Genomic DNA, 13,075 nt, shown 5'->3' on the forward strand with positions numbered 1-13,075 from the left:
ATATATATATATATAAACAAAGAGTGCTCAGGATAGAAGAGTTGCGTAATTTTTCCTGTGTTCAGAAAGATGTTATAATTAATTGTTATAATTATATTGTTATAATAAGATTAAATAATTTCAAAAGGATGGTCCCATTGCGTCAATCATGTCTTTCTTTAAAGAAGTTCTTAGCGATTTCCAAAAGACTTTTTTCTATGGGTATGTTAAAAAAAGTGTAGTACATGCAGATTGTTTGACATCCATTGCCGAATTTGACTTGAAAATTGAACAAGATATCAAAATCTCATTAAGATATCTAACCGTTGGGTAATGTCTTTGATAATCTTGTTATGCCTCTCGGTGCTTGTACTATGTCGATTGAAAAATCACTTGTAATTTGTGTTTAATAAACATTTCCATCACTTTCTCAATTGTCCATAATTCATTTTTCTGGGTTGTGATTCCTAATTTTTTTTTAAATTCCAGTTACAAGTAATTTTTTTTTGTCATTTTGATTGAAACGCTATCTTTTATGTTCCACAGACGGTTTGGGACGAAGTGTGCTGGTTGTGAGCAAGGAATTCCACCCACCCAGGTAGTGCGGAGAGCGCAGGATAATGTCTACCACCTGCACTGCTTCGCATGTATCCTTTGCAAACGACAGCTCAACACAGGTGATGAATTTTACCTTATGGAGGACAACAAGCTCGTCTGCAAAGCAGATTACGAAGCAGCCAAAGCACGCGGTAAGGACTCTGATATGTCAGTCAAGTTCCTTAGTACATATATATACATAAGAAGGGCATCTTATTTTCCGCATCAAGTAATAAAACCAATATCTAGTATACAAACAATCATAATCAATATAAACAAAACTCTATATTTACCTAAAAAATGAAGGGTAAAAGTAGATATGACTTTGAGATGACTGCCTTCCAAAGGGGAAATCTAAGTTCGAACCCACGGTTGATTAGTTAACTGCACCTGATTCGCAACAATTGGAGTGCTGACGTAAATTATTACCAGTAGTATCATGAGTTAGGATACCTTTATAGTCGTGCTAACCATGTGGAACTTTTCATCTTTACATCTGATAGATTTTATTTGTTTTGATTAATTAATTGGTGTTTATTATTCGATTCGAAATTAATGAAAGTTATGCCATTTATCCCTTATGCATCCTCTATTTTCCATTTTAATTTGTACTCTAATGTACTCTCTCTTATTTAGATTGCATTAAACTAGAAAGTATTTTAAGTTTTATACATGATTAGAGTTTCAATGTGTTTTGATTTCTGAACATGAATATTTTTCATCACCTTCTTTGGATATTAACACATATCTAAACAGAAATTTTTCATTCTTAATTCATGCGCAATAATGTATTTGGACAAATATCACGCGTACAAACATTTTGACTTTCTTGTTCTATCTGGCTAGACTTAGACTTAGAGGTCACGACAGTCGTGATTCAGCTCTTTAGCTTGTCTCTGAGCATCCGAGTCGCGCCATTACTCATGGGCAATTTTGCCATAGAGTTTGAATATGGATGCCGTGAATGATGCGAGAGAAATTCCCAAGGCTCGTTCAGGTCACCAGAAAATCTCCCTATATCCAGCCACTGCTGCTTCATCAGCTAGCTCATTTCCAAGAATACAATGTCCAGGTACGCAATATAGAGGCAACCCTTTGACAAGCGTTTGGAATATTCCTTTCATAAGCCAAGGTACATAAGACGCTTAATACCAGTTTGAGCTTCTACTTCAATGCGTAGATTCAATGAAAGAAGCCCAAATAAGCTCTCCAGAGCAGCTGTGGGAGTGGTCCTGAGACAGCCTGACAAGGCTACGCAGACCATTATTTGTAATCTGTTAAGATTAGACCTGATGGAGCTCAATCTAGTCCTAGACCACCAGACAATTGTGCCATATGTGATGATATTACAAACATTCATTGAGTATATCCAATAAACTATCTTGGGAGATAATTCCCACGTTTTACCAATAGCATTTCTGCAAGACCCGAAAATCTTCTTGGCCCTGCGGATACAGTATTCTAAATGATAACCCCAGTTAAGTTTGGAGTCATAATAAACCCCAAGACACTTGACATTCTCAATGAATTCCAACTTATAGACTAGGTAATACACATCATCTAGATTAAGACACCTTTTTCTGCTGAAGACCACAAGACTTATCTTGGATAAGATGCTTCTTTAAACCAGTTTTGCATATTTTCCTTATCAATAAATTGGTAAAAAGCTTTTGGATTTTTTAAAAAAAAAATGGTATCCAAGTTTTTGAATCTATAACATTCTTTCTCTGTTATAGCAGCATCTTTGAAATTCTAAGAAAAAAAATAGCTTAAATATTTAATTTTTAATATTTAATTTTTTTTAAAAAAAAGCATACCTTTTAAGCATTTGCGTATTGCAATTTGAAAGAAAAAAAACTTTTTTTTTCGATATTTTCTTTTTTTAATTCTTTAGAGTAAAGTAAATTACAGCTTTCTGGAAAAAAATAGTTGACAATATTTGTTTTTGTCATTATTATTCTGATATTGTTTTCATACTATTAAAAAGTTTTTTCAATTCTTCAATTATCTTATCTTACTGTATCTCTGACAGTTTGTTGAAATAATGTAGATTTTTCTTCAAAATATTTTGACATTGTTGCTTTTTTATAGTCTTACTTATATTATATCAAGGTATGCGACCGTCATTAACGACTTTGTATGTTCCAGAACAGAGGGGACAACGAAGCGGCCGCGCACCACCATCACCGCAAAACAGCTCGAAACCTTAAAGACAGCATACAACAACAGTCCGAAACCTGCCAGGCACGTTCGAGAGCAGCTCAGTCAAGACACAGGCTTGGACATGCGCGTCGTCCAAGTCTGGTTTCAAAACAGACGCGCCAAAGAAAAACGTCTAAAAAAAGACGCCGGTAAGAGCAGATGGGGAGAATACTTCAGAAATGGTCATCTGAAACAAGCAGTAGCGTCTGGTAGTGGTCCTCCTACGTCCCCAGAGAGTAGCATCGAAAGAGGTGGCGATGATTCCTTAGAAATTGATCTCAGGTCTCATAAAGATTTCAGAGGTAAGTATCATTTTTGAACACTTAAACACGGTTTTTTAAAAGCTCTTTGGTCAAGGAAAATAAAAGAATGGAGGAGAAGAAACACAGTTTAGCATGGTTTTTCGAAGATTTGCCGAGAAGGAAAATAAAAAGCTGCTGTTTAAGTGCTTTATACTTGAATCAGGCGATGATTTTAAACTATATATATGTATCATTTTAACGTGAAGAAATATCAGGGTTTTAGAATGAACAAATAACTTAAATACTTTGAAAGATTTTAAACCTTTCTAAAAATCCACAATTTTCTACCTTTTTTTCAAACAGATGAAAATTAGGAAAATTAATATCTTACTCCAGTTTTTTGCAAATATTTATGAGCCCAAATAATACAGCATTGGAGTTAGTTTTTCAATATTAAAAATTTAGACCACAAAAGCTTTTCCTTTTCTCAAAACTGTGCCTTTTCTTCCAGTTTTGCACCATTTTCAAAATAAATTTATAAGCCCTGGCAAAGCTAAACTTAACGTAACAGTTATTAGTAACTTTCAAACTCCCAACTCTTATGAAAATGTCACATTATTCCCAAAAAAACATAATTTCATGCCCTTAAAGAGCCTTCAGAAACTACCTTTGAAGTCAATCTCTGACCAATTGCTATGAAGCTCGAAAATGACGCAGCATGCATAAAATTCTTGAAGAATTGTACATTGGAAACATTATTCGGAAGTAATCTACGTATAATTTTCTTATCAATTAGTTAAAGAATTTCTCTAATTTGAAGGTTTATCACAATATAACAATTAGCTACGTTTTCAAATTCAGAAGAGTATTTTTTTTAATAACCGTTTATATTGAAAAACACTACACTTTATTTATAGGCTTCCATTCTTTCTTTGTATTGTATTATTATCTAGTAGAAATTTCGGGAACTTGTAAAGTGCCTATCAGAAAACAATAATGATAGAACAATTTGTCTATCATTATATTGCCCAAAGTAATTCAATTATTCTTAGATCAGTTTAATCAAGTGACAACGACGCTTGAAGATCCATCTAACTCAATTAAAATTATTAGTTGCTAAATAGTGAGATGGCTACCCGTGTCTGAATGACGGCAATTGTTCACAGTTTTCGATGGCGCCTAAACTCAGATGACGTGCAAGTTAAAGTTAGTATCTGAAATATTAATAAAAGCACATAATTTTCTTTAAAAAGTTGGTGAATTTTAATAAATTATTAAAATTTGTAACATGAAAAAAAACAGGGTAGCAGATAAAATACAATTATATCTGCTCAAAATGAATTATTTATTATTTTGATGAATCAATAATAATTGGTTCTAAGTGAAACAATAAATCAGCCTGGGCATTTTATACTGGGGTGTGCTTTTAGTTTCTTATTTAACTGCATAGTTGGAATTGAAATCAAATACACTTTCATATTTTTTAACTTAGAAAGACCAAATAAGTCTTAAAATACTTTTAAAACTGCATTAAAAGTATATAACTGTGTTCCTTATATTAATTTCTTTTTGTTAAGACTTCCCTTTCTTGATAAAATTTAAAAATTAAATGAATGAAAACTTTCCTGGAAATGTTTTCAAGTAGCACTTAAAGTAAAACAAGTTTAAAGTGAAAAATTGAAATATTACAAAGCAGGCAAGATATTTGTCTTCTCTGAGAGGAAAATAAAATAAAAGTATTCAGAAACTTTCTTCTATAACAACCTGTAGATCTTCCTTCTAACATCCTAAAAAAAGAAGAGAAAAAAAAGAGGGATACGTGCTCCAGCTGCACGCCAAGAACTCAGACAACAAGTGTTTTCTTTTGTGTCCCATTTTAGCGCTTTTGAGGGGTTTCAAAAGTTTGCGGAAGTTAGAAAGGGTGAAGTAAGGCTTCCTTTTCATGGGAGCTCTTTTAAGCAAACACCGTCTGCCGAACTCGTATCTTTCGGCCGCAAATGGCATAGTATTATTCCAAATATATACTTAGTTTTGAGTCAGAGTCAGTATATATGACAGTCAGAAACAAAAGCTAAATTTTCTATAACTATATTAATTAAAGAAATAGTTTAACCATTTTTTTATGCATGACGTGTAGTTGCTTGAACTAAAGAGAAAAATTTACAATGCTTTAATGTTTGTTGGAATATATACAATATACCTTAATAATAAGCCAATAGGAGTTTTTTGTTAAAACCTGGCAGTTTTAATGCAGGGTATGTTGAGAAATATTTTCAAGCGTTCTGGCTTTTATTGTTGCTATTGTTCATTATTTGATTTGGTGAAAATATTGAAATACATCATTTTCTATCGTTTAAACATCAAGAACACTCTATTCTCCTGATGTAAACTTTTGAGACTTGTTTTTTGTTGGACAGCATTAAAGACAAAGTTAGCACAAATAACGTCCATGATTTTCACAGAATTCAGAACTGCCGAACAGAAATTCATCGATGTCTCCATATTACAGCGAATTTTGAAAATTTTTCCTACATATCATGTCAATTGATAAAAAACATAACGAAATTCGAATATCTGTAGTTATTTTAAAAATGTACACGAAATATTTGAAATCAGTAGTTTTTGAAAATTTAATTTTCGATTTCATTTAACTCAATAATTTTCACCCGGTGCTATCTAAACATTCGAAACTGTTAAAAAGTTTTTAACGTAATATAATCATAATTTAATTCATAATACTGTTCTAGTTTTCCAATTTTAGTTAGCTGCATTCTTAATCTAAAACCTCAAATTTGAACAACGATTCTTTCGTAAACTATTTAAATTTTATTGTAACAAATATTTAGAGTCAGACGTATGCGTATATGATAATCAAGACTTAGAAATGAAATTTTACAACCATATCGATAAACAATTTTTTCTTTATGTATAGTGCGGGAGGTCACACCAATTACAAATAACGTTTAACAACTTTTTACTGCTTACTTAACTAAGATCGTCATATTGTTGAACTTTGTTGAATAAAATATTACTTACTTTGGGCGGTAGCATTATTCTAATTTTCTGCCTACTAAATTTTTGCATTTTTAATCGTCCTTAATCAATGTTTTCTCCAAAATTTTGTTTAGAAACTTGTATGAATTCTGAAAATCTTACTTTAAAAATCTATGTACCAAAGTTTATCCGGATGGCTGAGTTAGCTAAGTTTATGGTACCCTGTATTTTAAGTAAAAGTACATTTAGTACTATTAAACTTAATGTAAACTATTTTGATTTTTTGTTCAAAAATAATTTAAAATTCACTAACAATTTTATTTTAAAATCATTCATTTTTTTTACTTAAAATTTTTATTTTTATGACCACTATTTTTCGATCTGATAAATGTCTGAAATATGTTGTACTACTTCATTCCAGTATTAAAATTTTAAGTAACTGGTGTAAAGCGAGTGTGATTCTTTAACTATTTAAGAGTAATTTTTAACTTTATTTCACACATAGTGTTCATAATAATCATCGTGATGCAATATTTTTCCATTAAACCACAATAAACATTAGTTTTTTTTTTCTTTTTTTCATTTTAGATGATGATCTAAGGGACACATTTGGTACTCCAATGGGTAATTCACAACTCGGTGAAACCGACTCATCTATGAGGCCATCTCCAACCCCGCCTAATGGAATGAATTATCTTGGTCCAGGAGGGCATACCTACCCCGGCCCTGGAACGCCACCTTACCTGGCTGGCAGCCACAGCCCTTATCCACCTTCTTACTACGGAGATGCTTATCATCAAAATGGACACCTTACGGGAGGACTCCCTCCCCCAAGGGGAATCCTCGGGGTACCTCCCCAACCTACAGATCTTAGTGCGGGTAGTCGGAACTTAACATTTCCCGAATTCCCACCAAGTCCAGCGTCCTGGCTCGATGAAGTGGACGGTGGAGGGGGCGGTGTGCCGCCTTCTGCTGCCCAATATTGAGAAAAAGGTTAATTGAAAGGGTTAATTGGCCTGTGAATAACCACCGGATGTCTTCCGGTCGAGTTTGAGAATGAGGACTTTACGGACGTGGTTTCCCGCAACTTGCTTCTGTCGCATGACCCTGTCGAGGGTCTTTAATGAAGTCATGTCAATGAGCATAATAATCAACGTGAGAGAGAAAAGCGTATTAAATCATTACAACCAGAAGAAAACCCTTATCTTTATATTTCTCAATTTACACTCACAGATTTTCTTTTTTAACAAAACTACTTCTTTCATTTTGAAATAGTATTAAAACAATTGTGTTATTGTAGCTGTTAAGGAATTAATATTTCTTTTAGTATCAAAAAGATTAAAACCAAAAAAGTAAGGATAAAGGTGTTCAGCACTTATAAAATAAATAATAATAATAGTATCTTTAACATTAACATAACATTTAACATCATAAATAATAATAATAGTATATTAATCATTTTGCTCTCATAGAACTTTCAAGCAGAAAAATGTTAATGTCCCTTTTATTTAAGTTCAAGTTATTTGTCATTAGTAACTTGCTTTGTTATTATGGTATTTTTAATAAATTTAACAAATTTTTCGATAATTAACAAAAGTCAACATATATGTATATATATATATATTAGCAAAATTTTAATTATGAGTTACGGAAAACAGGAAGGGCTAAGGGTTATGTATATTTATTCTTGCTCGTGCAAGTAATGCATTAATTCAAATTCTCAAATTTACACAAATTCATTCTTAATAGTTTTTTATTTAACTCTAATGAGTATAACGTCTAAATTCAAACTGATACAAAAAAAAAAAAAAATAATTCTAACTGTATAGTTTTTTTTTAAATATCTGGTTTTTTGTTTCATTTCATACTGACTACACTCCTCACAATGGGAACCACTTCGTAAAACTACGGTTTTCATTCGAAACTCATTGCTCCACCGAAACAGAAGCGGACAAATGTCTCATCCAGATAGAAGCAGAGCAATATTTTAGAAAGAAAAAAAAAATAAAAATAAAAACACCACGTTTTTCGTCGTGCTCTCTGAAGCACTTCAGAGGACGTTCGAAATCATTTGTAAGTTTTAATCTGTATAAAGTTGAAGAACTTGAGATACATTTATCGTCAAGAGAGAGCTCTTACTGTTGTATTTTATTTCGGTTTCTGTACAGAATCACATAAAATGGAGAGCTTCATATTTGCGTTGTGGCCAGTGGTTACATATGTTATGTGTGGATAGTCATCCTTTACAATTATGTGATCGTCAGAAGTCACATCCTTCAAGAAGTGAAATGGCTTAGTTTTCATGATTTCTGGTACTTCGAGTCAAATTAACTTGGCACTGTTGAGGAAACTACAGTATGTAATATTGCAATAGTCTTTGGCACAATTCTTCAATTTTCAAAAAAAAAAACCTAATTGAAAATAATTATCGCAGAATGAAATTTAAAATTAATGGAACTTCTAAGGGTATCCAATTGTAGATGGGTATTTCTTTATTTTTTCCTTGATTTCATTTTATTCATCAAGTAAAGAAAGCGAACCTCAAGACTGTTTGATTCTCTTAACAAGAATAAAGTTAAATATACTCTACGCTATTCCTTTTTATTCTTTTTTCTTAAAAGCAAAACTATTTTTGCATCATACAGTTATTTCTCTTTAATGAAAAAAATATCCTTGCAAAATTAATGAATGAATTAAATGTCTCTAATTTATTATAATTTAATTTAATTTAGTAGAAAAAAAGTCCAAATAAATTCATAGTCTAAAATCACTACAATTATTTTCTCCTTTTTCCATAGAGTACTGTAGAATAAGAATTTCGATAATAAAATAAACCAGTTAATAGAAGAAAACAATTTTATTTAATTTATTCTAAATTTATATTTTTCGCTCAATACTGAGTTTTACCTATACAGAATACATTCAAGTCTACATTAGCTGTATTTTAGTGTAAGGAGTCAAAATTAATTTCTCATTTTATCCTATTGTTAAAATAGTTTATGTAGATAATAATGTGGACAATAATTTTCCACCTTGTATATGGTCCTTTCCTTTCTTTCGTGTTTTTGCAATAAAACTGCGGTTGAACTTCAAAATTACAAAAAAAAAAAATTGATATTGGAGCCTATAAATGACCATAGGCTATTGCTAAGTTAAACTGACACGAAGTATTATTAATTGTTTCCGACCACGCTCGAAAAATGAAATGCATTTCATATTTTATATATTCATCGAAATTAATATATTTATTTTCTGATACAAGCCACTTGAAATCCAAAGCGATAAACTTTAACCATTTTCCATCAAATTTAACATTGTTGTATTCAACAATATGTGCCATATTTCCAAAGAGTAAAAGATTTTTAAATAGCATTTCTAATAGAATACCAGAACTATAACTAAAAAAAGAACTTAACTTAAGAATTAATATGAAAAGTTAAAATGAAAAAAATAATTACAGTTTCAGCACCAAATAATTTTTATACCACATAAAACTTAATTAAAAACTTCAGACAGCACGCAGACAGTTCTGCTGAAGAAAAAAAAATTATCATAAAATCTTCCAATAAAGAGTAATGATTTATAGCTCAGCGAAAATTCAATAATCGAAGTTAATAAAGCTTTTTTAATAGTAAATATTAATTATAAATACACATTAAAGCTGGATCTCAAGTGGTTTATATGCGATCTTACTAATACGCTAACCTTTCTAAATTATGTATAATGCATAGATTAACATTATTACTTTATGTAAATTTCTGTATTAAAGTAAACAAGTAACTATCAAAATATAAATATTGGAGAAAACTGATTGATTTTTCCTTCTGATGGATGTGCTACTATTATTATTTCAATGTAATCATCGTCATTTTTCTATCACTTGGGCACAATAAACTAGTCAATTATATTTTTGTTATATTTTTGTGTTTTTCAAACAACCATGCACTTTAATCAAGTACTCACAAATACGAATTTTTTAATTAAAAAAATTAATCCTTATGCTACATTTTACAAGAGATAAACTTATTACTTTTAATTAATGGAAATTAACTTTATTCGTTTATTTTATGTTGCAGTCGCTTTATTCCTGCATGAATACAATTAAAATTACGTGCGTAAAGAAAGTAAAAAAAAAAGAGTATGTGCGTACATATCGATTTACATACAATTCTATACATATGCTTGTATGTATATATGTACTTTTGTACAGAGAGCAAAAAGAAGGATATTTCTGAATAACTTTTGATCAAAAAATAAAATAAGATTTTTCAGTGCTGAGACTTTATATTTCAGGGGCTTAACTTTCAATATTCAAATTGATTTAAGATAATTTCTACAAGCAATATTTTAATTCACGAAATTAGACACATAAATGTTCTTTCTCTGAATAAACATTTTTCAAAGCAAAACTTTCCTTCGATGTATTTGGATTCTTGACCCCTAATTTATTGGGGTAAACACAACCTGGAAAATATGCATATTTCACAACATTTAAGAGAAGCGGCAAATTTTCTACCACAATAATAAAACTTTTTTATCCAAAGAAAATCCAGGGTAGAAAAAAATACTTATTTTTATACTATAATTTATATACTATTTTTTCTTACTTAATTTACTAATGGTTGAAAAAGTTTTGAACTGAATTATAATAATTTTTCATTTTCTATGAGATGACGAAAAGTGTAAAAAGTGAAATTCTAAATTCTTATCAAAAGGCCCAAGCTTCCAACAGCTCTTCTCATGTTTCCAGATTGCTGATACCACATATTTTGGGGGTAAAAAATCAAATGATGTAAAAAATGAACAAAAAAATGAAATAAAAATTAAAAAATAAAAATCCTTGCGCAAAAAATATTCGTTTTTGCATCTGGTTTTATTACTTTGCTTATGAAATAAATTTTTTAAATTAATTTTTGGTCTTAGTCATCCTTTGATGAGGATGTTAGAATTAACATTCTAATAAACAGAATATTAGGGAAGTAGAATATATAGTGACCGTCCTGGCCTAAATAATTTCTTCATACTAACAATGTTCTATACGAAAATGGTTTTTGAAATAGAAATGTGATATAATAAAGTCCACTTAAAGGCACTAAAAAAACATGCTGAAGGACTTGTCTAATACATAAAGGTTATTTACCTATTTTTTTAATGCATGTTGTATACTTTACAGGAACAAAATGAAACAATTTATTTATTTAAGGGAAAGATGTTAAAAATAATTGTTAAAAAAGTTATTCAAATTGAGAGTGTATCATCTTTGTTTAAGATTGTAAAGTTTATTTTTGAAAAAAATACTGGGTTGAATTTTTTCAGTCTTTATTTAAAACTCAAATTTTCTCTTTTTTTGAACTTTGGTTTCGTTTCTTTTCTTAAACTACTTTTTTTTAAAATAAATCTAGGGAATTCTCAAACAGTTGAGAAAATGATAAACTCATCCCAATTTCTTGACTCTTTGATTAATGCACGTAATTATTTTAATCAGTTTAAAATTTTAAAAAATACCATTGAATATTACTTGAAATTAAGGCCTAAGGATTAAGTCTCGTTATTAAGAACTTATATAAAAATTAAGTTAAAACGGATATCGGCCGATAACGTTTTCTTACTTATTTATTTATTTTAATAAAAGAAAGGGAAAAAAAGACTGTAATTGCATTTTTAATCAAATACACATTATTTTAGATCTGTAATTTACTCTATAGTTGAATTTTTTTGGATATTTCTGTATTAAAGAAATTGAATATTAAAAATAGAGTATTTGTTTAATTTTGACTATATTTTGATTACTTTTTTCAAAATGAAAAAAAAACGTTTTATATAAACATTGAAATATTAAAATATTTGTTTAAAATCTATAATGTTTTCATAAAAATTTAATAAACGATTGAAATAAAGTTGTTCGTACACCAAAAATAAAATGCTATCGATTCAGGATGCATATGAATCTTAAGTTTGAAATTTTTCATAGGATACTTGAAAATTGAGGATGTTTTGTTTGAATTGTCCAATGGGGATTAACTTTCGAAGATGGTATTACAATAATTAGACTAAAAGATTTGAATGACTTTTTTTTCCATTTTGGATTTATAGCTGTTATAAAGAGTGACGCAAAACATTTTTGATTTTATTTTATTAATTAACTAATATTATGAAGGGTAGTTGCTCCATATTGAATATCAATAGCTCATAGACAAATCAAGCTATATATTTGAGCTGAATTCCTTTGAAGAGCTAAAATTTAGCTTAAAAGCTGAAACTACAAAATCTCTGAAAAATTTCTGAAAACTAAAATATGTAATTATAAATTTCTTAACATTTTTTAATAATCATTTAAATGGTACCTCCGAACATGGAATCCTTTGAAACTCAAGTAACAACTTTAATCTTCAAAAAAGTTGAATGCATTTTTGTTTCCTATTATATTATTGTGCTCAAAAAAAGTCTCTTAACTTTGATTCAACATTTGGAATATAATAATCTTTACACATAAGTAATTACTAAAAATACGCATTAATACAAAGTAATGTATTCGCAATGTAAGTAATGTAGTCCTTTAAGAATTTCCAAGGCATTATTCTTCATTTTTTTTGCAAAATATGACCTCTCATGTCTAAATTTGGCGACATTTCAAAATGAAAAATAATTCATATTGAATATACTTGATAAGAATACATCACTTCTACTAAATAATTTTCAAACAAGTCAATGCACAATGCTTACATTTATTCAGATTCACTAAAAGCAGCACTTTTTGTAGTTTTTTTATTTTGTTTTAGATTAATGAGAAGTAAATTTTATTGTGAGAACCTATGCTGTAATCAATTTCCGCAATATAACCATCCATTATAAAAGGAAAACAATATATATTGCAATATGATTCAGTTGATTTTAGCACAAAAAGTACTAAGATTAAAATAGGTAAAAAATAGTTTATGATGGAATTATAAACCATAAGAATAATATATAGTATATATATATATATATGTAGGATTCTCATGAAATATGACAATTCACTGTCCCTTGCTCCAAGATCTAATACTATAATACAAAAAGAACTT

The 13,075-nt window shown here is 29.6% G+C and overlaps 2 protein-coding genes across 4 annotated transcripts in view; both read left to right on the top strand.

Annotated features, from left to right (window-relative positions):
• LOC107445600 (LIM/homeobox protein Lhx3-like) overlaps positions 1-9,921 on the top strand; it is a 104,180-nt gene extending 94,259 nt beyond the window's left edge. For all 3 annotated transcript variants that reach the window (XM_016060032.3, XM_016060030.3, XM_016060031.3), the window contains exons 3-5: positions 526-728; positions 2,730-3,080; positions 6,603-9,921. In XM_016060032.3, the coding sequence (XP_015915518.1) occupies positions 526-728; positions 2,730-3,080; positions 6,603-7,000 (952 nt within the window). In that variant the 3' untranslated portion in view covers positions 7,001-9,921. The remainder of the gene's footprint in view (positions 1-525; positions 729-2,729; positions 3,081-6,602) is intronic.
• Positions 1-13,075, top strand: part of LOC107437395 (uncharacterized) — a 548,903-nt gene that overhangs the window by 360,119 nt on the left and 175,709 nt on the right. The window lies entirely within an intron of this gene.

This window comes from Parasteatoda tepidariorum, chromosome 5, assembly GCF_043381705.1.
Source record: "Parasteatoda tepidariorum isolate YZ-2023 chromosome 5, CAS_Ptep_4.0, whole genome shotgun sequence".
Lineage (NCBI taxonomy): Eukaryota > Metazoa > Arthropoda > Arachnida > Araneae > Theridiidae > Parasteatoda > Parasteatoda tepidariorum.